Source organism: Lates calcarifer, linkage group LG8 (genome assembly GCF_001640805.2).
Source record: "Lates calcarifer isolate ASB-BC8 linkage group LG8, TLL_Latcal_v3, whole genome shotgun sequence".
Classification (NCBI taxonomy): Eukaryota; Metazoa; Chordata; class Actinopteri; family Centropomidae; genus Lates; species Lates calcarifer.
In genome coordinates this window covers 1,351,566-1,373,273 of record NC_066840.1, presented here as the reverse complement: position 1 = coordinate 1,373,273, position 21,708 = coordinate 1,351,566, and the positions used below count along the sequence as shown (strand labels likewise).

The 21,708-nt window shown below is 39.3% G+C and overlaps 1 protein-coding gene and 1 long non-coding RNA gene across 6 annotated transcripts; one reads left to right on the top strand and one right to left on the bottom strand.

Annotated features, from left to right (window-relative positions):
- Positions 1-299: 299 nt before the first annotated feature.
- On the bottom strand, positions 300-20,680 carry rell2 (RELT like 2). 3 transcript variants are annotated; one of them, XM_051072142.1, is made up of 8 exons: positions 12,355-12,480; positions 10,588-10,742; positions 9,707-9,825; positions 9,247-9,459; positions 8,258-8,320; positions 7,944-8,007; positions 6,559-6,735; positions 300-6,440 (listed from the first exon to the last, which is right to left on the bottom strand). In XM_051072142.1, exons 4-8 carry the CDS (start codon positions 9,443-9,445, stop codon positions 4,526-4,528), a joined length of 2,418 nt encoding a protein of 805 aa, XP_050928099.1. In that variant the 5' UTR covers positions 9,446-9,459; positions 9,707-9,825; positions 10,588-10,742; positions 12,355-12,480; the 3' UTR covers positions 300-4,525. The 3 variants fall into 3 exon arrangements, with proteins under 3 accessions (XP_050928099.1, XP_018549928.1, XP_050928098.1); XM_018694412.2 differs by lacking the exons at positions 10,588-10,742; positions 12,355-12,480 and adding an exon at positions 20,070-20,680; XM_051072141.1 differs by lacking the exon at positions 10,588-10,742 and having other exon boundaries at positions 12,355-12,495.
- LOC127142693 (uncharacterized) lies at positions 12,500-21,638 on the top strand. 3 transcript variants are annotated; one of them, XR_007813653.1, is made up of 3 exons: positions 12,500-12,633; positions 18,606-18,692; positions 20,887-21,638. It is a non-coding gene; the product is annotated as an uncharacterized LOC127142693 (long non-coding RNA). The 3 variants fall into 3 exon arrangements; XR_007813655.1 differs by having other exon boundaries at positions 12,517-12,633; positions 20,716-21,638; XR_007813654.1 differs by having other exon boundaries at positions 12,517-12,633; positions 20,692-21,638.
- Positions 21,639-21,708: the final 70 nt, after the last annotated feature.

Sequence of the window (21,708 nt, the reverse complement as noted above, 5' to 3'; positions counted from 1 at the left end):
ATATAAGACTCTTAATCACAGACATATTAGTTTGTCAACTATATTTGATTTATGTGACCCATCACAAACATGAAGATGGCATTGTGCCTTCAAATCTAGTTGTTGTTGAGGCTTCAGTCAAATATTGTATGAAGCAAAATGACATGAATGACTCTGTGCTGATGTTGATCCACATGGTTTTCTAGACATACCTCAGGAAAACTGACAAAGGGAGAAAACTGTGAGGGAGCTATTGAGATGAATATTGTTGCAGAACAGCTGCAGTACAGTACAACCATCTGATTGAATTAATGCAAATGTAACATTCACAGCAAACTGCTCTTTATTGAGAGGAAAAATATAGAGACAGAGCTTCACAATGTTCTGTGAATAATATGGCTGATAGCTGCCCTGCTGGGACATCTCATATGTTTATATACATTGTTCTATATTTGCAGTACAGTATACATATATGATACATTTAGTCATTTCTTATAACTCTAAAATGGCTTCAGATACTCTATATTACATAAGTTTAAAAAAAAAAAAAAACATACGTATGCACTTTTAGCTGTGTCATTTCCATGATTATTATGTAACTTTTCATCAGGTTAACACAAGAGCACACTCTGTGTAGAAAAGTAACACAACAGCTTATTGTTAACATAATCAGAAATATGTTGACAATGACTCAGCAACATACTGTGACGGTGCGGGTGTGATGTGTTTAGTGACCAGCAGAGGAAATGACACACTATCTACCATCATCACACTCCCTCTCCCCCATGTTCTGTCTCTAGTGAAATAGTCTCCAGGGCAGGAGGTTGGAATGTACTCTGGGTGAGCACCAGCTAGTACAATTCTAAATAAGTACAGATTATGATTTTGGATTTTATGTCACCATGATGTTTCTCATGACAAACAAAAGGGACGCTCTCTAAAGGTTTGGTTCACTCAAAGAAAATTTCATTCACCTTTACTGTGGGTGGTGATTGAAGATCTATAACCTGAGCATATAAATCCAAGACCATCCGCACGGTCAACCACTGAGAGAAGTGACTGTAAGAGATATGATGCATTTTTTGATTTTTTCATTGTTTCATCTTTTTAATGGTTAGACAGACAGAGAGGATTTGAGTTCTGTACAGTAGTGTATTAGATCCACTGTTGGGATATAAAAACTTGAGATTTCAAGAATAAAGTTGAAATGTTTTCAGAAAAAAAATTGTTATGAGGACAAACTCAAACTTTTAAGAGACGTGTTTTGTGCCGCAATGTGTGTCCAGCTCTGTGATGTCTATTTATTTTCTTCAGTCAGGCTCATTCACAGTAAATATCTTGTCTGATCATTCCAGCCAAGCAGATATGTACAAATTTAAACTGAATGTGGGTTGATAATAAAAATGCTTAAGATTTTATTCATGATATTTTTTCTTATCCTTAATTATTATAATACAAACTAAATCTTAGAATTGAGAAAGCTGTTTTCTCCTTTATCTGTCTTAAGTGCTTTTGAACCCAATTTCTTTTGTTCTACATAAAGGTAAATTAAATTTTTTTCAACTTGGGTCTTTTTCTTCCTGCAATTTTGGCCACCATACCTATAGGTTATTATTGTACACTTACATAGTTTACATAGAACTTGGGTTTTCACCATGGAAACTCTGTTTAGTCAACAACATGTCACCTTACCACCCAGGTTGTTAAAAAATGTAATTTTCCATAACATTGTGCAAAATGGAAATAATTGTACAACATATGTTCTCTGGAATATACCTTTAGATTGTTGTTGCAGGATATGTAATGGCCATGTTATTGTAGTAGTTGTAGTAAGAGAGTATATAGATACAGTAAAGATGATGTGTAAAGTTTGTGTAAAGCTGTGCATAAATACTTTCTGTAAAACATCATAGACCTGTAATTATAATAGAAACCACAGCTCTGTAAGCAGGCGGCTCTGATACAGGACACAGGATTTTGTTTTTAGTCCTTCATAATTAATATTTTCATTGGTAGGTTGTCCTAACATGTCTCAGTGAGTTCTACTGTATAGTCAACTGTGGGGGAACAAAAAGCATATATTAGTGGAGAGTTCTACTAAAGGCATCAATGTACAACATCACCTGTCTCATATCTGATGTAGAAGCTTTACAAGGTAGACTTTACAATACTCTTATACTTCAAAATATACGTCATATTTTAAAATATATAATTTATATGTTTCACAGCTTTAAGGACTGTTGACTTTATTTGGTGTAAATTTCATGACTGTGGTCTGAGAGCTTATTTCACATATTGGACTCCACATGTCCAAAGTCTATGATTGTACTTTCCATCATAGCTGTCATGTTTGCATTCTCCTGGTAAGCATTTAATTTATGTTCGCTGCATGGATGGATGGATGGATAGAATGATTGGTAAAAGAGCCAATATATGAATGAATACGTATCACAATTCCAGAAAACTAAAAGGAAGTAGTTTTTTTATATTGGGGTGGGGGGATATACAAGAAATGTAGGATATTTACTAGGCAAAGTACCTGATTACACTAGTTCAGGAACCTACTACTACTACACTGATATTACTGGTGTGACTAGTGTATATGATCAGGTCAATGACTGCGGGCATGGTGTTTGGGTGGTGCTAAGAAAATTAATCACATTCTTATCATCACATAAAGCCCGTGTTTAAAACAACTGGTAGTGTTTGTGTGGTGGGAAACCAGTGAGGGATCAAGTCTGAGGCCATTTGGTTCCATTCACTTCCATAGTCTTACCATTTCATATGAAATAGTATAAGAATCTTGAAGCTTCCTTGAGTTGTGTAATCCATGACAGTAAGCATCAAGTCTGCATTGATGCCAAATTAAGGGCAAGACTTAGTAAAGATTGTGTCCTCAAAATATAATACAAAAGGCCAGTATTTAATATTTGGCAATATTAGTTTGTCAGATTGTTGTTCAGTCACTTGATTGACCCATCACTTTGATTCAGACAAGAGAATCAATTTTAAAACACACACACATACAAATTAAACACTATGTCAATAATTATTGTATGGATTGGAGAAAGGAAAAAAAAAGGACCCACCATGAGACACCATGAGATGTTGTTGGACTATGTCCACTGTCTTGGTTTAGTGTGTTGGCATTCTTGCATTTGCTAATTAGTGCGAAACTCAAAAGAAAGCTCAGGCTAATGGGAATGTAATTAGTTTAGTATCTGTTTAGTCAACCAAAATATTAGACAAATGAAATTGCTGACCCGATGATGGCGCTAAATAAGAAGTCAGAGGATCATAATCACTTAATTCTCAAGGGAACATGAGATTGTGAACCAAATGTAATGGCAGTTGTTGAGGCATTTCATTCAAAACTATAAATGTGCACATCATGGAAGCCCAAAATGAAAAGTCAGAAGATCACCAAACTCATTAAAATTGATCATATGGAAACCATGACTCTACAGACAACAGTTGTGCCAATTAATCAAGTAAATATTTCACTGGATAGGCAGGAACCTTGACCTGCTTATGGCACTAGGAAGTCAGGGGAGTGGCAAAGTCATGGGTATTCATCTGTTGGGGACCAAAACTGTGTGTACACAATTTTGTGGTGAACAACCCATTGGTGTAACTAGATGAAAAATCAGGAGATCACCAAACATCATTACAATTCCACAAGGTGAGAAGTTTGAGAACTTTTGACAATTTGCCACTTAGGATATGATCTTGGAGAGGAGACATGATATACAAAACTGGCTGAGCTATATGTAAATTTACTCACTACAAAATTATACATAAATGGGCACAACTTTGCTCACTAAATGGGCTAAATTCATGACTGAAACTGCTTCTTTTGAACACTCAATGGCTAGATTGAACAATACAAAAAGGGAAAATTTAAGCAAGTTTGGTTCCATTTCCCCTTGAATTCACTGCATTAAAAGGCAGTGAGTGGATTGATGCTGTACATAAAACGGTGCATTTGTAAAATGTTTGAAGTACTGTAACTGACTGTCCTTCTGTTGTGTTTGGTTTTTAATTGAGGTTTTCGTGTGTGTGTGTGTGTGTGTGTGTGTGTTCTCTTGTTTTTGTGTTGTTCAGTTTTGTTTTCCCTCCCTTTATGGGTGTGTTTGTAGTAATAACATACTGATGAGACATTTGTGAGATAGTTCACTAAAGTTAACAAAGATCATTATCTCTTAAACCACGAAAGGAACAACAGCTGAGATATTTTAGTCTGGACATTTCCGTCATTAGAGCCAAGTTGCCTATATGGCTAAAAATGGCTCAAACTCAAACACAAGTTGTGTATGTGATTTGTGGTTTAAGGGTTCAAAAGCTGGGTGAAACGGGATGATTTTCCACAACTGGCTAGTCATTTAACCAGCCAGTCCAGCCCCAATACAACATATCTACCGCTGTGGATAAATCATCAAAGGCGTGTTCATAATTACTTAATTTTATTATTAATACACTTCTTTTCCTATCATCTGCTGAGAGGTGCCATTCTTGAACTTTTCACAGTCTTGAGAGCTTTCAGCTCTCAGTCCTGTTTTGACTGAGTGTGTACCATCTTCTCCACTTCCTCCTCCACCCCCTCAGCTTCTCGCACCTGCATCACTTTGCAGTCTCTGATATCTTCCATCTCCACCATGTCATCTCTCTCTTGGCTTAATGTTGGTCCACCCTGTGCTGCAGAAGTCTCTCCTCTTTGTTTTCCAATACCTGAAACAGAAACCTCTCCTCCCCGACCAACAGCTGGACTTAATCCAACTTTTTCAGATTCAGCCCCAAGTTCAGAAGTCTCTCCTTCCTGGTCTTTGATTGATGTAGAGGATTCTTCATCCTCCACCATAGTGACAACAGAAAACTCTCTCGTGCTGTCAGGGCTGGCTTTGACAATGGTCACGCTACTTACTTTGTTCCTTACAGGTGAGGAGGGGGACAAAGAGCTGGAGGGTGACAGAGAGAAACTGCTCAGTCTGTCTTTAGAGAGCTGGTCTGAGGGAGAGGAAAGGGCAGAACCCTTGAAACCTCCCTCAACTGGAGAAAGTTTAGCTGTTTTGAGAATCCCAGCCCTCTTTATTTCTGTCTTTTCTTCTGTCTTTGGGATTCTTGCCACTTCGAGCTCTTGTTCCTTTGGAGATAATGAGCTTGAAGCCATATTCCTTTTCGCCATAGATGTTACAGACATCACACTTCCTGAATTCAAAGTCAGATGAAGTGAACTTCCAGAGGATGGGTTTTGGTCAGCTGGAGAAGAGGGTGTATGTGATGATGGTATTGTTTCAAGTTTGGGGTGGGCACTAAGAGCAGGTGAGGGAGTTCGGACCTGCAATGGACTACCAATTTTTGATGAAATAGGGGATTGGCTGGACATTGCCCTGCCTGAAGGGAGTTTGGGGCTTGGAGTGAGGGCAGGGGAAAAGGCAATATTTTCTGCCTCTGATGGTGTATTTCTGGAGCTTAGTTTGGGGCTTGGCATGATCACCTGGGGTGAGGTAGGAGTTTTTAACGAAGAGGCTGATGATGGGGTTTTGATTGGGAATGAAGACGGAGGTGATGAGCCTAGACTTATTAAAGCTAGGTTAGTACCAAAATCTGGTTCCAGGTCTGGGCTGGAGCTTGGGTCAGGGGGAGTTTGTATAACTGGAAAAACTGTGTTATAACAGGATTCAGGTTGACCAGTAGGAATAACAGGAGTGAAACCTAGAGTGGATCCTGGCATGGGGACAATAGGTGTAGAGGTCTGAAGGGGCCCGGGATCAAAAGCCTCCTCATGTTTTAACACTTTATTCTCTGTTATTGTAGATATCTGTCCGGACAAAGTGGAATGAGTGGAAGATGGAATGAGAAGTGAGCTGGGGGCAGAAGTTGTTGTACTCTCAACTGAAGGTTTGATTGTAAAGTTTGTTTGAGGTTCAGGATTGGGCCCATGTTTAGAACCATACACAGGGACAGAGCTAGAGCTGGGGGCCTGTTTCTTACCTTGGGAAGAGAAAGAATTTACAGAACCTGCTGTTTTAGCCTCACCTTGCAATGGAACAGCGGTTTGATTCTTTGAGAGCTTGGTTTCAGGTTTGGAACCAGGTTTAGTGCCATGTTCAGGAACAATCTCAATGTTCTCTGTCTGGATCAGCTCCTCCAGCACTACAGGTTGCTGTTGAATAGCAAATTTAACACCCCCAGTCTCTCTCCCTGTCCCTTCCACTCCTTTAATGCCAACAGGGTCACTTCCCCGCCTTAGCCCAAATATGGTCACACTCTTCCTTCGTTTTCCTACATTTGGGGCGACCCCATTGACACTTTCTGGTCGGACATCCTTGAACATACTCCTCAGGTTATACCCACTCTCCTTCCGCTCCTCGCTGTCTTGGGACTGATCCAGGTGGTCCCCTGAACTGACCAATGGATTGGGACCTCCATGGAGCTTCTTATCAGTGTGCGTCACCCGAAATCTGAGGAGATAATGATACATAAAGGATGAAACATTTATAATTTTTCCAAAATACTTTTCCATTTGTCATACATTGTCTCTTCACATTATCCAACCACAACATAAGCATGTGTTGTTACCTGCCAACAGAGAAGACAGTCTGTTCTCCAGGCCGTTGTTTGGATCGGGGGGTTCTGCTTTGTCTGCGGCCTTTTTTAGACCGAACCTGAGCACAGAGGTGGCAGGAGTTGTGGTCGGTGCCTGAGTGGACTGTGTGGTGATGGGGAGGAACACCGCCAATAGAGTCCTTACGCAACCTGGACATTAACATAATCATTATTTTAATAATTATTATTATTACTAGAAAATTGCAGAAGAAAATTTTAATGTGTCTGCTGCTTGGTGTGGATAATCAGCTGTCAGCTATAAAAATGGAGTAGTAGTAAAAAAGAGTGAATCAGTCTAATTAGCCAGAATCAGCTTAGTCCACTTCTGCCCAGCAACTGCTGAGTCATTACCAACTGCAGAGTAACTGGTTGCTATGGTGACTGGGGCCCCTAAAGGTGGTGGGTCTCAAAAGGAACTGTTGTTTACTGCTCATAAGCCACAACTTGCCATCAAAAATGCCCTCATAGCTCAAAAAGTAAAAATTAACAAAATTTCTTCACAAAGCTAATAAAGACAGTGATGCATTATATGCGTACATACTGTTAATGTTTTGGGCACAGTGTCAGTTTTAAAACACCCACCATCTCTGTGTTTAACCAGAACTTCAGAACTCAGTTTAACATGGCAGGCTATGGAACTATCAGTCAGTGGTTTTCTGCATTTCAAGGTGATTTATTCATAAACTGTGAGTTATGTCTCAACAGGAGTCACACTGGGTGAGAGAGGACAAATTTCTCTACTATTAAATATATAATGTGTCTGTACAGGGTGGAAATTATTGGAATTAAAAGAGAATTGAATGAGATTTTTTGGAAAAATCTTCAGAAGTGGCAGTTAGAGTGCAGATGATGTCACGCACTGTTGCCCAGAACATTCTGCGCAATATACACCCATTATAAAATCTGCAACAGTTAAAGAAAAGCAACCAGAAAACTTAAACTGGGATTTCATAAAAAATGTAATAGCTATCAAAATGCAGATTTAATCCAAAAAAGTCTCAATTCTTGTGACCCATTTAAAGCTTCAACCATGTTTCTTTGTGAAAGTATGACAAAATCAGTTGATCATTTTCGCAACAACTTCCCATTCATTTTCAATGGGAAACTTTTCGCAGTTTTTCACAATTCACATCATCATGGTTACTAAAAATGTTACTAAAAGACAGCATACACAGTATCCCTGAAACACACATTTTGATGTATGTTTGGCTGGGGTTTTCTCTAAGCTGCAGGACTAGTAGCCTGCCAAAGTTTATACAGAAGAAGACTAATTAAAGTGCTGATTCTCTGTGACATTAACCTACAAGTAACAGCTGTAAATGTGTAATAGTGATAAAAGCTAAGCTGAATGAGCTTACCTTGGGTCATGGCGCACACAGATATTGTGGTTTCCAAACATCTCGTTGAAGGCTTCCATGTTAGCTAGAGATGACAAGAAGAATCCATATTAGAGCAGCACTAATCGAGAACTGTCAGTTGGATTTTCTGATTCATACTGATATAATCTGATAAGAATAAAATCTGTGTATTTTCTGCCATAAGACTCGACATAGCAGCAAACAGTAAAATAGAATACAGTGAAGTAGGACAGTAAAACAGAGGATAAGAAAGAGGACTGACTTCAACTTAAACTAAATTAGACAGTCCATCCAGCAATTTTTATATTAGTCACCTTCATTTTCAATGATGCATTTGAGGATTTGCTCCACTGTGTCCTGGTTCTCTTCATCCTCATCTAAAATACAGCAAAACAAAAAACATAGTAAACCCATATCTTTTAGATCATAACTTTTAGCCAAACACCAAACCCTGTGCTGTATGTCAACCAAGATTGGTTAAAGAGTTGGACACCTAATTTTAGTTTCTTTGGGAGAAAATAGCGCCACTGAACACTGCTGATTGTGATTTCTGTAGATTTACCCTAGCAACACAGGCACTTTTTAAGAAAGAAATGTTGTTGCTAAGATTTATGCAACATTTTTGAAGGCTATTAGCACTGAAGTTTTACTGACATTACTGACAAGTACTTTGTTTTAATGATAAATGAAAAAATAATTTGTTGATCTGGAGATTAGTATGCAGTGTGGTGTAGGAAAAAGATTTTCTAAAAAGTCATTATGCCTTTCAGAGCAACTCGTCCCTTACTTGTATATGTGTGTCTCTGTGTGTGTTTACCAGCGTGTGAATGCCTGTGTGTGCATAAACAGTTCTATGTATCAAAGTGAGTGTATGTTTGAATTACTTTATGTATATGTGTGAATGCTTGTATATTTCTCAGGAGGAAGAAAGAGATGAAAAGAAAGACAGAAATAAGTTTTTTTCTTTGTTAGTATTGCTCCTCCATTACCAGCATCATTACCATCACTTTCAGTTTTATAAAAATTGACTACACACTTTAGACTTAGATATACAAAGTAAGCAGTTTCTGACTTCAACATGAGAGTCAGTTTGAAAGCAGACTATCCACTTTGTCCTTTATTTCTAAGCTACATTAGTTAATACTTTATATTAACAGTGGCCAAAATAAGTGTAATGTGAAAGGTGCAGTTATATGTGGAGAACTCACAGAGCATTATCACCAAAATAATGCTCTGTGAGTTCCTTTCAGTTTAACTGAGCTTTTTCTTTTAGTCCATTATTTTATTTTATTTCTCAACTAACCATCTGCATTTCCTCCAATTTTCTCCTCCTCCTCTTCGTCATCGTCCATGTCTCCGGTTCGGCAGCGGTAGCCCTTCTTCTTCAGCAGGTGGCAGATGAGGAAGCCCAGCAGTCCAGTGATAAAAAAGAGGAAGACCACCAGAAAGATCATGTAGGGAGGGGGATGCTCCCCCACCCCTGTGGCTTCTAATTCAGTCATAGTGTGGGTTTAACCTGAGATTGAGAGAAAATTCTTATGTATTAATGCTGCCATGGCACAGGTTTTCCTGTACCTTCAGTATCTTGATTTTTAACCATTAAAGCAAGAGCATGTTGGCAAACATGTTTTGTCTTTACTGACAGTCAAGCTGTGAGTGTTTCAGGGCTTTTTCAAGGCTTTACCATTACTAGAGGATGTCTTTAAGAAGTCTGTGTGAGTACAAATAAACAGACTGATACTGTAACATTTTCCAACCCTCACCTCAATCAAGAGAGACAGAAATATCCTGTCGTATGAAGAAAAAATGTACAGGCTTTGTATTTGGTTCAAATCATGTTTTTCTCTGTTGTAGACTGGTGAACATCAAGGACATCAAGAGTCTGTGTGAAAGAGACAGAGAGAGGAGGAGAATCAAGTTAGAGATCAAATGTCAGAATGAACTGACTTTAACCTGTCACTTCTCAAAGAACAACAGTCATCACAAGGCACTTTTCATAAAGAGCAGGTCTAGACCGTACTCTTTAAAATAGGTATTTACAGAGAGAGACACCATGAGCAGCACTAGGCGACAGAGGCAAGAAAAACTTCCTTTTAAGAGGCAGAAACCTCGAGCAGAACCAGACTCAGGGTGGGCGGCCATCTGCCTCGACTGGTTGGGTTAAGAAGGAGAGATGATGCCAATAATACAGTAGTAGTAATGATAAAAACAATCACAAATTATGTGTGGAGACTTGCAGATGTATCAACAGCATGCCTAAGTGCTTCCAGTAAATAGGGCCATTAGACTCTGTCAAATACCTTTTCAGTATCAAGTGACAAGATGGTGGTGTCATATACACAGATTACATTCACCCTCTTCACATTATGGAACCCCTGATGAATTTGAACAAAAGTGTTTTGATCTGGATGTAGTTTGGGTGGCAGGACCCTCTCAAGTCTCACAGCCAAAGCTTTAACAATAATCTTTACATCAGCATTCACAAATGAAATTGGGCTGTAGGAGCCACACACCTCTGTAGGTGGAGGAGAATGGTAACCTTATTCAAATGATTCTACATATATATCAAACAAAGGGACTATTTGTTTTCCTCAAATAATTTGAAATGTCATTGGGAGCCCATTGGGCTCTGCCACTTTACCACCTGTAATGTTAGGAGGAGTGACGCTGGAGACCTCCGCTAAATTCAGTTCCTTATGGAGCTCAAGGTTTGTATCTTCAGAGATACAGGAATACGGTCTGTCAAGAAAATTGCTCTGGTTTACTGAGTTCACTGGATATTCCAACTGAAAAGAGGCCCTATAAAATAAAACCAAATGCACTGTTAATTTATAAATTCATATTTGTCAATTATTATTGTCATTTAAATCCTGGTAATAAATGGTCACTTTGCAGCACATCGCTATTTTGTCTTAAAACAAACAACAATTATATCCATATAGTCAGTTTGTGTCTAAAGAGAAGAAAGATCAGGGGGATCAGCACATTACAAGTGTACAAAAAGACTTCAGGGTTTACAGGACTCACTGCTGGAGATATCCATGACTGGGATCTCACCAACAAATTATTCTAATAAAATATGCTTCAAAGTGGATTGACACAGCTGCAGCTGGTTTAGTATCGCTTTTAGTAACACTTCTATTATTCTCCCTTGTTTGCTAAATAGACAGTCGTACTTCCAGTAAGGCTTTAAAGCACATGTATAATTAATACCGCTAATGATACTGTGTACATGCTGGCTGACAGGCATGGCTTACTACGTGTAGGAAACACACAAATGTTATTAGTTTCACCTGGGCTTTTTTTTTTCTTTTCAAAATGATGTTCCATTGCTGCCCCTCTACTGCTTTTACTCAATGGTGGCAGAATTGGAGGAGCAAAGAAACCTCATGTTATTCAGCCCTGGAAGTGTTTAAACATTATTCCAAGATGGTCTCCCCTACTGCTAGCATTGTAGTTACATCATTTAAACAACCTACATTGGCCACTTTGTTTTTGTAGCATTTCATTACAAAGTAAAATCAGATAGAAACACTGTATAGATCCTTTTAGTTCAGCTGAATGTATGCTGTACCACTTCCCGATAAAGCAACATTTATTAAGGGTTTTTATGTCATAATTAATGGGTTTAAATGTCAACAATCATTTCTAAATGGATTTTGGTCAACATGTCCTGCAGCTCTTTTCTAGAAGATAAGTGGTCACACAGTCTATTGGACTGATTTCCCTACTGAATCAAAGGGTTAAGTGAGAGTGTGAGACACTTTGTCTCCTCTAGCAGACACACACTTACAGCAGTATCAGAGACAAAATGTGGTTAAGGCAAGATTATCAACCACAGTAAAGCAGGCAGCTGCCCTGGGCCCCCCAACCAAAGGGAACCCTGAAAACTACAGACTTATAAACCACAAACAAGCAAAATACAAATACAGCCTGCCAGTTAAGAAAAATATAAATGAGGTAAAACCATTTTATTTTTTAAAAAGACAAGTTAATGGTGGAAAATTGAACTCTTGACTCAAGGGTCAGTGCATGTTTTGCAGGTTGTTACTACATATCATATTACTTTATATTACTGCTGACAATATACATTAACTATAGACTCATTTTTAAGTGAAAGAGAATTGTCAGCTGTTCTTTGGTCATGCAAAAGAAAACAATGTTACCATCAGCGTTCAGTGTTAAGTTGTAGCTGGTAATTTTATTACATACAGAATTAAATACTATTATGCCAAAACTAGAAAAGCAAACATTATCTGTTTTGATATTCTTCTTTTATTGCAGTAATATCCTTCAGGCAAGTGCATGTGAATATGTATGTGCCTGTATAACCCATTTACATTTACAACCAAATACATTTACAGCAGAGTGCCTTTTTATGCCTATTACTCAACAAATAGGTGGTCCTTACCATTTTCCTGCCTGTCAACAGCTGACCCATCCAAACATGTGAAAGTCGGCATGGTCAGTCTAAAGTGTGCCAACAAAAACACAGAGAAAAACTGTTGAGATTTGGTTGATAAACAATGTAAAAGTGTGTGTGTTGGATAAGAAGCCAAAACTCGCAGAGAGCGCATGCCCCTCCTGTGCAGCATGGGTTCCCCTTAGCCCCACCTTTTCTGTCTATCTCCAGAGGAGGAAGGAGGCCCAGAGACAGTGAGAGAAGGAAGAGAGACAAAGATTATTCAAGGTAACTTCACTGTCATTGGTTTAATTACAACAAAACACACATAAACTGTGAACAGGCAGAGGCCTGTGATACTACTTCTAACCTGTAACATACTTCTGCACCAAAATCCATATATATACACGCGTAAATTATGAGCTAACATATAACAGCTTATCAGTGCTGCCCTCCCACTGGCTTATCAGCATCCAGCAACAACACACACACTCACACATATCAGCACCTCTGAAATGTTTTAGGGTGGTTAAGCATTGATAAGACATCATTAGTACTCACCGCTAAACACTTTATTTTTATTTGACTATCTTTGTGAGTTCCAATAAATGTTTGGAGATAATTCACAGTGTAATTTATATGGACAGTATATCTGTCATGCAACAAGTTGTGTCACATGGTACAAAATGCTCCTCATTCACTTCTCACTTGTAAAATTTAATGCTGACAACATATTGTCCACTGGCATCCACTGGCCATGCTTTATTACATTCATGTTACTATCTCTTACAAAGCTCTCTGTTTCCATATTAATATTTTATTATTGTGAATAACAGTTTTTCAGAAAATTATGGAAACCTCAAGGTGGAACTGTCTGTGGGTTTGTGGGCAAATGAAGTCCACAGAGCACTTACTGCTGCTGGTTAAGATTATTGCTGATGACAGCACTGTAATAACTGCAATACCTCAGTGGGCCCCCTTTCTATTTTTAATACACCCATTGTCATGCCTGTCGAGTAACTGAAACAAATGAACACATATATCCATTGGGCATGAGGAGACACTGAATGGTTTGATAAGTATGAAAATGATGTGAACCTCATGCTGTGGCCTTCGCAAACATACTTACATTTTAAACATTTCAGTCCAAATTAGCCTCAAAAAATGGGAAACAGAGGAATGAAAAAGACTCAGGAGGTCATTTCTGCAGCACTGTTTTCTTTTTACATTAATCTATAGGAAACATCACAGAGGCTAGAAAGTTGCATCTGATCTATTCAAATAAATGACGTGCAGGTATAATGGATCAACTGACTAGATCGTGTAATGTAAAAAGGAGTCTACAGAGCATTTTACCGCTAAACACTTTTACTCTCACAGCTCTCTGCTCCATTCTATGAAATGAACAGGATGTTTTAAAATGCAGTGATGTTGTAAGCAAGTGATAAAAGTCTATTATCCCACCATGTAGGGACTATATGGATGAGAGGAGACTATAAATGGAGTATAAATAGTTGTTGTTTGACATGGAGACACTGAGTTAGTGCAGTGGAAAGTTTCCAGAGTGAAGATATATTTACCCTGAAGTCCAGTGACAGCATGTTTACCACAGAAAGTTTGAATCCTCTTATCTAACCATGACCAAAACCTTCACCTATTCTTGACTATGCTGTTTTAACCTCAGCCATCAAAGCTTCACTGTCAGTTTAACAGAACAACACCTCAGCCTGCTGCTGTCACATCATTTTAACAGCAGAGGAATCGCATCTTCACATTGTCCACGATGTATTAACTATAACCCTGCTTTCTGTGTTAAACACTGAGTAGACTTGAATGATGCATTCAAGTAACCCTGCCGTCACTCTAAACCACAGCCAAAAAAAAAAGCATTTCCTGTTTTCTGTGAGAGTAAGGGGTCACTCACACACACACACAAACACACTCACACGTAACACTCACTTAGAAACAACCATATGAGTGAGCTGCTCTCAAGAGCTCTTAAATACACAGACAACATTTAGGCTGTACAGGAGGAAAGAGAACATAGCACAATGTGAGTTCCACACAGGGATGTTTACCACTACTACTACTACTAATACTACTACTACGACAGTAGTTATTACTACTAGTTAGTAGTAATAATAATAATAAGAGTAGTAGTAGTAATAGTGGAGGATAAAAAGAGTTTTGACAATCCCCACAACCCAAATACACAATCAGTGTAGTTAATGGAGTAAAGCTGACACTGAACAATTTTACTGATCTTGTATGTTAACTTAACTAACATGACACAGTAATTTGCCCTTTCTACACAGCCAAAAAGACACAGCTATGCTCACAGTGAATGGTTCGACTGACCGGTCATGAAGTGGGTGCTCTTACTCAATATAAACATAGATCTCCTGATCAATTTGAAAAACAAGAGAAAAAAGGAAAAAGAGAAAGGGAGTATTACTTTTAGAAGTTTTACTTACAAAGGAAAACAAGAAGAAAGATGTGGGCAACTGTACTACACCGTACTGTACTACAATACTTCACCTGAACTTTAGCAGCAGAGCAATCACCTGTGCATATTATTGCAATTGATCAGTTTGCAAACATTAATTCTGTCACCGTCACAGTATTGCGATGGCAGCAAGCTAATGGTAAATGGTAATCCATTAAACATCTTTTGATTCAATCTCAACATTCTTTAAATGCTAGATTTTAATGTCTCTTTTTTGACCAGAGGTATTGACAGTGCCAACAAGGTCAGCTTGTGTTACCAGAAACAACCAGACAACAGACCAGAGTAAAATTCTCTAAAAATAGATGTAGACCTTTATCAGGACATTTTCTGGGGGAGAGATCATTTTGAAATACTACATGGACAAAATAGATTTTATTACACCCTGAAGAAACATGGTAAAGGAGGACACTTTGGTCGACAGGTGGCACCAACAGAAGCATATGGAGCGTCTGTCCATTGGCATGAATGCACAGGGTCTATCCTCTGGGGAGCATTAGCGCCCTCAGGGAATACTCCATGTTTTTCTGTTACCAGGTTTAGGTGTTTATTTTGTACAAGTGTGAATTAAGCAGATGCTATTGCCAGAGAAACAGCAGGGTCGGTCATCAGCGCATTAAGAATTATCCTCAGGGGATCATGAATATCCATAGAAATTTTTCTTTCACTGAAGTTTTCAACATACCTTGTCTTGAAACAATGTGTTGGTCGAGAGGAAAACTTGAACTAATGGTGGCTGCAGACATAAGTTCATGGTGTTACTAAAATCAGCATGAATCATCCTCTGCATACAATGGATAATCACAGTCAAGCGATCAACCATCGCAAGAATCTGACAAGAATCAGGTTATAGCTTATAAAGAACATTTAAGCTCAATATCCCTTTTCTTATTGTACTCAGTGGATGAAAGAATAAGATGTGATGCTGAGAGGAAGGTAGCTGATGCACAGTCTCTTTCTCTGTCCTATACACACACTCGCAGCTTAAAGAGGCATCGAGCTGAGAGAGGCAGAAAGATGACTCAGCATCACTGTGACCTCGACAGAGTCGCCTCCCTGTGACGTTTGTGTGCGTGTTTGGTGCTTCACGACTGCAGTGTGTTGCTCAGCATGTAGTCTCATAAAAAAATAAAGATTGATTGAGACACAGTGAAGGAGAGGAGCAGATGTGTGTGTGCAGGGGATGGATCTGTTTGAGTATACCCATCATTATGACAGAGAACTCTAACACCACTGAGATCTGAGTGTCAGGACAGAGAGGAGAGAGGGTGGGGTGGTTGGATTACTTGTTATACACGTGTTGTGCTGTAATGATGCAGTAAAACCCTACACAGTGTGTAGACTGTGAATGGTCAAATTAAACTCAACAGAGATATCCCTTGCTGCAGGACTCTTAGACGTCATTACACTTTCTTTCACTTTGTCCATGACCTCTGAGTGATGGAAAATGTCATTAACACTATTTTTAGTACACTGCTATCATTAATAGTAAGATCATTCAGTTCAGCAGTATTCATTTGCTTTACACAGATGAACTGTGCACCTGTGTCATGCAGGCAGACTGTACATTAGTTTAATGTCCTGCAGAAAAAGAAAAACTCATATCAGCAAATGTTCATCTCCCTAATGCAAAAGTGTTGCTACTGCTGATCTCACTGAGCATTAAAACCCCAATCTGCAATGTGTCAGCCTATCTTTGTGTGTGTGTGGTGTGTGTGTGTGACCTGCCCCGTTAAGACAACCTGGGTGGGTAATTTAAGCCATGATGAATCAGCCAGGCTGATATATCTGTATCTGTGTATGTCAGTGCACATGTATGGTGACACACACCAAGCAACCGGCCAAGTGACCAGAAATTGACCTCCATCACATTTTGACAAGTTGATGCTCAGTATATCTTGATCAGTATTATTTTTCAGTTCTGTTTATGACTAAAAAAAACAAAACAACTACACTATTGGCCAGTACCAGATTGTCAATGTCATTATTGGCCTCAAAAATCCAGCCAAAGAAAGCCAGGTAGTTGATGGTTATTTTTTCTCACAGTCAAAGACAAAGACAGTCAGGGGTGCTGTAGCCGAATGGTTGGGGCCTGTACCACATGGGCTTAAGTGCTCTGAGCAGCTGGTCCCCGGATCAACTCCAGGTTCGGCCGGACCTTTACTGCATGTCTCTCTCTCCCTGTTTCCTGTCTCATCTCCACTCTCCTGTCTAAATAAAGGTGTAACCCCCCCCAAAAAAAGACAAAGACAATCAACGCAGAGATGGAAAAAGTAGCTAAACAATCACATTAAGCTGTGTCTCCTCAGAGGATAACATACTGAACAGTAGCCAGGCAGACACACTCTTTAGTAAGTAATAATAAGTCTGCTCAGTTGCTTCAAGTGCTGTGTGTTCTTTCACAAATCTTCATGTCACAAGAGGGATAATGGCCTCTGATAGTCCTGGACTGAGGCTAGCTCTTTCAGGTGTCCAGATACAGCACACTAATTGGAAAGTCTTTTGTGTCTCTATTAAGTTCACAATAGACTTGTCCTCAGGAATGATCTTTGACTCTGGCTGGTCTGTTTTAAAGAGTATTAAGTCCTGTTTTAACTTGTGAAGAGTCTTTGTTAGAACTTTGTTGTTCTTTAGCTGAGTGATTTAGTGGTGTTTCACACTGGGTCACTCATCTGACTGTGGTGTTTTTTGAGGTTGGTCAGGGCTAAACCTCTGTGGAGGCAGCTAGAATGTTACATTTGTTAATATTTGTGTGTATGCATCATAATACACAGACTAGACCCCATCGGACAAACACACCAGAGGTCCCCTTGGTCTGATCCATTCCTCTATGTTTTATGTGTTTGTCTATTCTATACTTTCTGTGGCAGAGCACTGACAGGATGAATGCTACTGAATTACTTCATTAAAGGAAAGGCCAGGCCAGTAACCTGATACTGTCCTGGAGCTGAAATGGTTTCAATAGACTAGACCTGAATCACTGACCACTTGGAGCTTGAAGTGATGCTTATCTTCCCCACTGATGGATTATTAGTCCACTTTACTTTAGTCCAGAAGAAATGTTGCAAGGTCAGCATCAGCTTCATTCCTTTACTCGCCACAAGCAGTCTCCAGTGTTGGAAAACAACGATAATGTCATTATCACTTCTGCATGCACTGCTGCACTTCTGCTCACCAAAAGAATCCACCCTCAGCAGCAGAGAAAACTCAGAAACAGCCCATTGACTAATTTATTGGTATTTGTTCAAACACAACCTCATTATCATTAATCTTATCATCTTGACCTGCATTACATTACTGGACATGATTTTTTTTTTCTATGTAGTATCACATTAAAAAGACATAACAGGAATCCATATGTTTATCTAACTCTTGAGGAAAGTTAAAAATAAATAAATAAATAAAACAAAAATCCAACAATCAGTAAAACAATGAAATATTTCACTGCAGACCTCACACTTTAAAGAGTGTATCATCCCAGACTGATTGTATGGAATTTGTATTCTTTGGCTTATTCTTTCCACTGTGTACAGCTTTAATGCCAGCCTTTCTCTTTACTGTTACATGTTTCCATGTGCCACGGTTTCTGTGTTTGTGTGGATTTCTTCTTCATCCAAAATGCATGCAAGTCCAAAGACTGTCCACATTTCACACATCTCTGTTAAACTGAAGACACATTCCCCATAGTGTGTGTGTCTGTGTGTGTATGTGTGTGTTTGTGTGTGTGTGTGTGTGTGTGTTTCTGGTTGTCCAGATGTTTTTCTCTGGGATGTGACTGGGATATCCTGCAGACAGTGTGGGAGAGCCTCCAGACCACCCACGACCACAGAGGAATAATCAGGTATGACAGGTACATGTCTTCTGCTTTACTGCTCAAATAAATCCACCTGCACACAGGAAAAATGTACACAATTCATCTCTGAATCTGATTAATGGGATTCTCTTCCCAAACTTGAAAGATCTCCATTAAATGTAAATGTGAAGTTTTCTAAATAAGCATACAACCCCTGAAGTGGATGAAATGTCAGTTGAGGGAAAATGTGCATGTGTGTATTTTTTGTTTGTTTTCTTTTCTTTTCTCCTCATGTCCCTGGAGACTGGAGATGTTTTGACTGAATCTTTGATTTCTAGATGGGACGTTTAGGGGACAGGGGGTGTGTGGGCCTCCCATCGATTTAACAAGCGCCACAGAAGTAGTGTTGATAGTGGGCTAGTTTGATTAATTCATATGAATAAAGCCTCTGTGTATCTGGTCAGTAGTGCGCGCGCACTTCATCATAAATGTTTGACTAACTTCCCTTGGGAAGGCTGGGAACTAGACGACTACAGTTTTCCCGCGACTAACGCCGGCAACTGTCTCCACATTCCAGGACGACAGTGGGGCGACCATGACAACTAAAATCCATAACCTTATCCAGAGGTCACCAGTTTGTTCCACACTCGGACTCGAACCACAACAGCTCTGCGTTTAACCTGCAGTTCTCCTTTAAGGAGGATTGAGAGCTGTTACTGGCGTCAACCTCCCAGTCTACGCGCCGGAGAATCCCGCACACCAGACCTCAATCGAAAATGTTTCAATTTATCGCGGCTTTTCTTGTGGGAAGCTACACAGCTCTTAACAAAGCATCCAAATGCATTACAGTGAGTGCATGGCTCTACACTTTAATTCGGCAACTACAGAAGACAATAATGTCGTTTTAATATTTAATTGACCTCACCTTTAGCTCACCTTTTGCAACCCCTGGGTAGTGCAGTGTACAGCTGGGCAAGCATTATTTAAAGTTTAAGTTTATTAAATAAACTCACCTTTTTCAGCCGAATTAACCACAGGACCCCATGCATTCCTGACATATTTCTTCTTGTTGTTTATCACATAAGTCTACCTTCAGATATGCCAAGAAATATTTAGAGAGTTTTGAATGGAGTGTGGCGTGTCATTTTTCATGTAGGATACAGGACGGCATCTATCCTTCCTACTGTAGCGCTGATTCACTGCACCATCCTTCCCACCCAGGCAATAACACACCAACCACACCGTCACCTTCATCACTACAGGCGCTCAGCGATCAGCCACAGGACAACGTCGCGGTCCTCGTCCACGGTCATGCACATACAGTGAGACCTTATCGGTATGAAGGTTAAATACTTAACGAGTCAGTATATTAAGATAACTGGTCCACACGCACCACAACAGCTGACATCCAGCCGAGATACTCACCTTCAGTCAGGCAGGGACACAGCCCGGTCCTCTCTGGTGGTATTCCTGCTGCTGGGATGCTTGTTCCATGGCTGCAGCCGAGTCCGTGTCCTCGGGGCCGGGACAGGAGGATGTTGCTGTCTGCTGTGGAGGGCAGAGTGACAGGAAGCTAGGAGGCATCTGTGTGTGCTCTCCATAGGCTGGTCCTGCAGCAAGTTTTAATTTAACCTCTGTTTATCCAGAGAGTCAACTGAGCTCCTCTTCACAGGGACTCAGAGAAACCGCGACTGTCTTTTTTTTATTAATCCGGTGTCACTCTCCACCCATTAAAATCTTACACAAAGCTGGAATGATCTACTGTAATAAGTGATGATCTTTTGGTGCTGTTTGCACAAAAATTAATAGTTCTTCATCTCCAATGGAAGCTGTGTTCCACCAGGAAAACAAACAAAGAATTACTGAACTTAAAATGACAACAGCAACAATGATGATAGTTGTCAAAATCTTCAAAGTTCAGCAGTTGATGAGCAGTATGCCTGTTTCTCCAAAAAGTAACAGGGTAAACTATCCTTATGTTTTTGTATCTTGACATCAATAATGATCAATATGTGTGTTCTTTTGTTTTTCTTTTTTTTTCCCACAGTGATTGAATACATGTTTATTTCAGGGGTACTTGTTCCAAAATGGGTTGGGGCCAGTGAGCTACCATCAGATAACAACATTATCAGAGGATCCACAGGAAGGCTGCTTGAACCCCTGCAGCTCACTCAATATGTCCTGATGTCTGTTCTTAATGATTCTTCTTGACCTGCACTTTCTTTCTCTCTCTCTCACACAGGAACCCTGAAATCAATACTTTTTATCAATTTACTTCTACAGTCACCTTTGGCCATGGTCACCTGCTTGAGCTGTTTTTGCATTAATCAATGAATTCCCATCCTGAGTCACTGTCCTTGCAATTAAAATTATGTTTTCATGAGAGTTAGAGTCTGCAAAGCCGCTTTTATTCCTTTATTTAAATCAAGTTAATCACCTTCCACCCTCTCGCATCTTCTTTTTAGCAGACTAGTCTCCATAGTCTTCACTGCATCCACCACTATTGCCCTCACACATTTTGATCCATTTCTACTCTTGTTGTTTAATCCACCTGCTTTAAATTCTTTCAATCCCTTCTATGCACAGGAAGTATGCAAAAGCTGCAGCACCTGATGTGTTGCATCTATGGAAATCTTGCTAGCTGATGTCATTGAAAGCTTTATTTATAACCATGTGCTCCAAATCTCATCCCTTCAGGGGTCATCTCATTACTGTTTGTTGAAGCATAGGTTCCAAATTCTAAATAAGCTGATATGCAGAGACTTCCCTAACTGTGTTAATAAGTAATAATGTGATGTGCTCTGCAAATAAAGGAATTGTCCAACACCAGCCAACTGCAGCTTAACACTCATGTCAGGACAATTCAGCTAGCATAACATGTCTTTGTGTTTTTATTGTGTTGTTTCATAGTTTGTGCTATTTTGATTGAACAGCACTTTGGTCAGCTGTTGTTTTAAAGTGTGCTTTATGAATAAATTTGACCTATTTTCATTATTACTGTTATCATTGTCATCATTCATATTTTTAAATTAGTTTTTTTTTTCATAATTTGCATTTTTTTTGT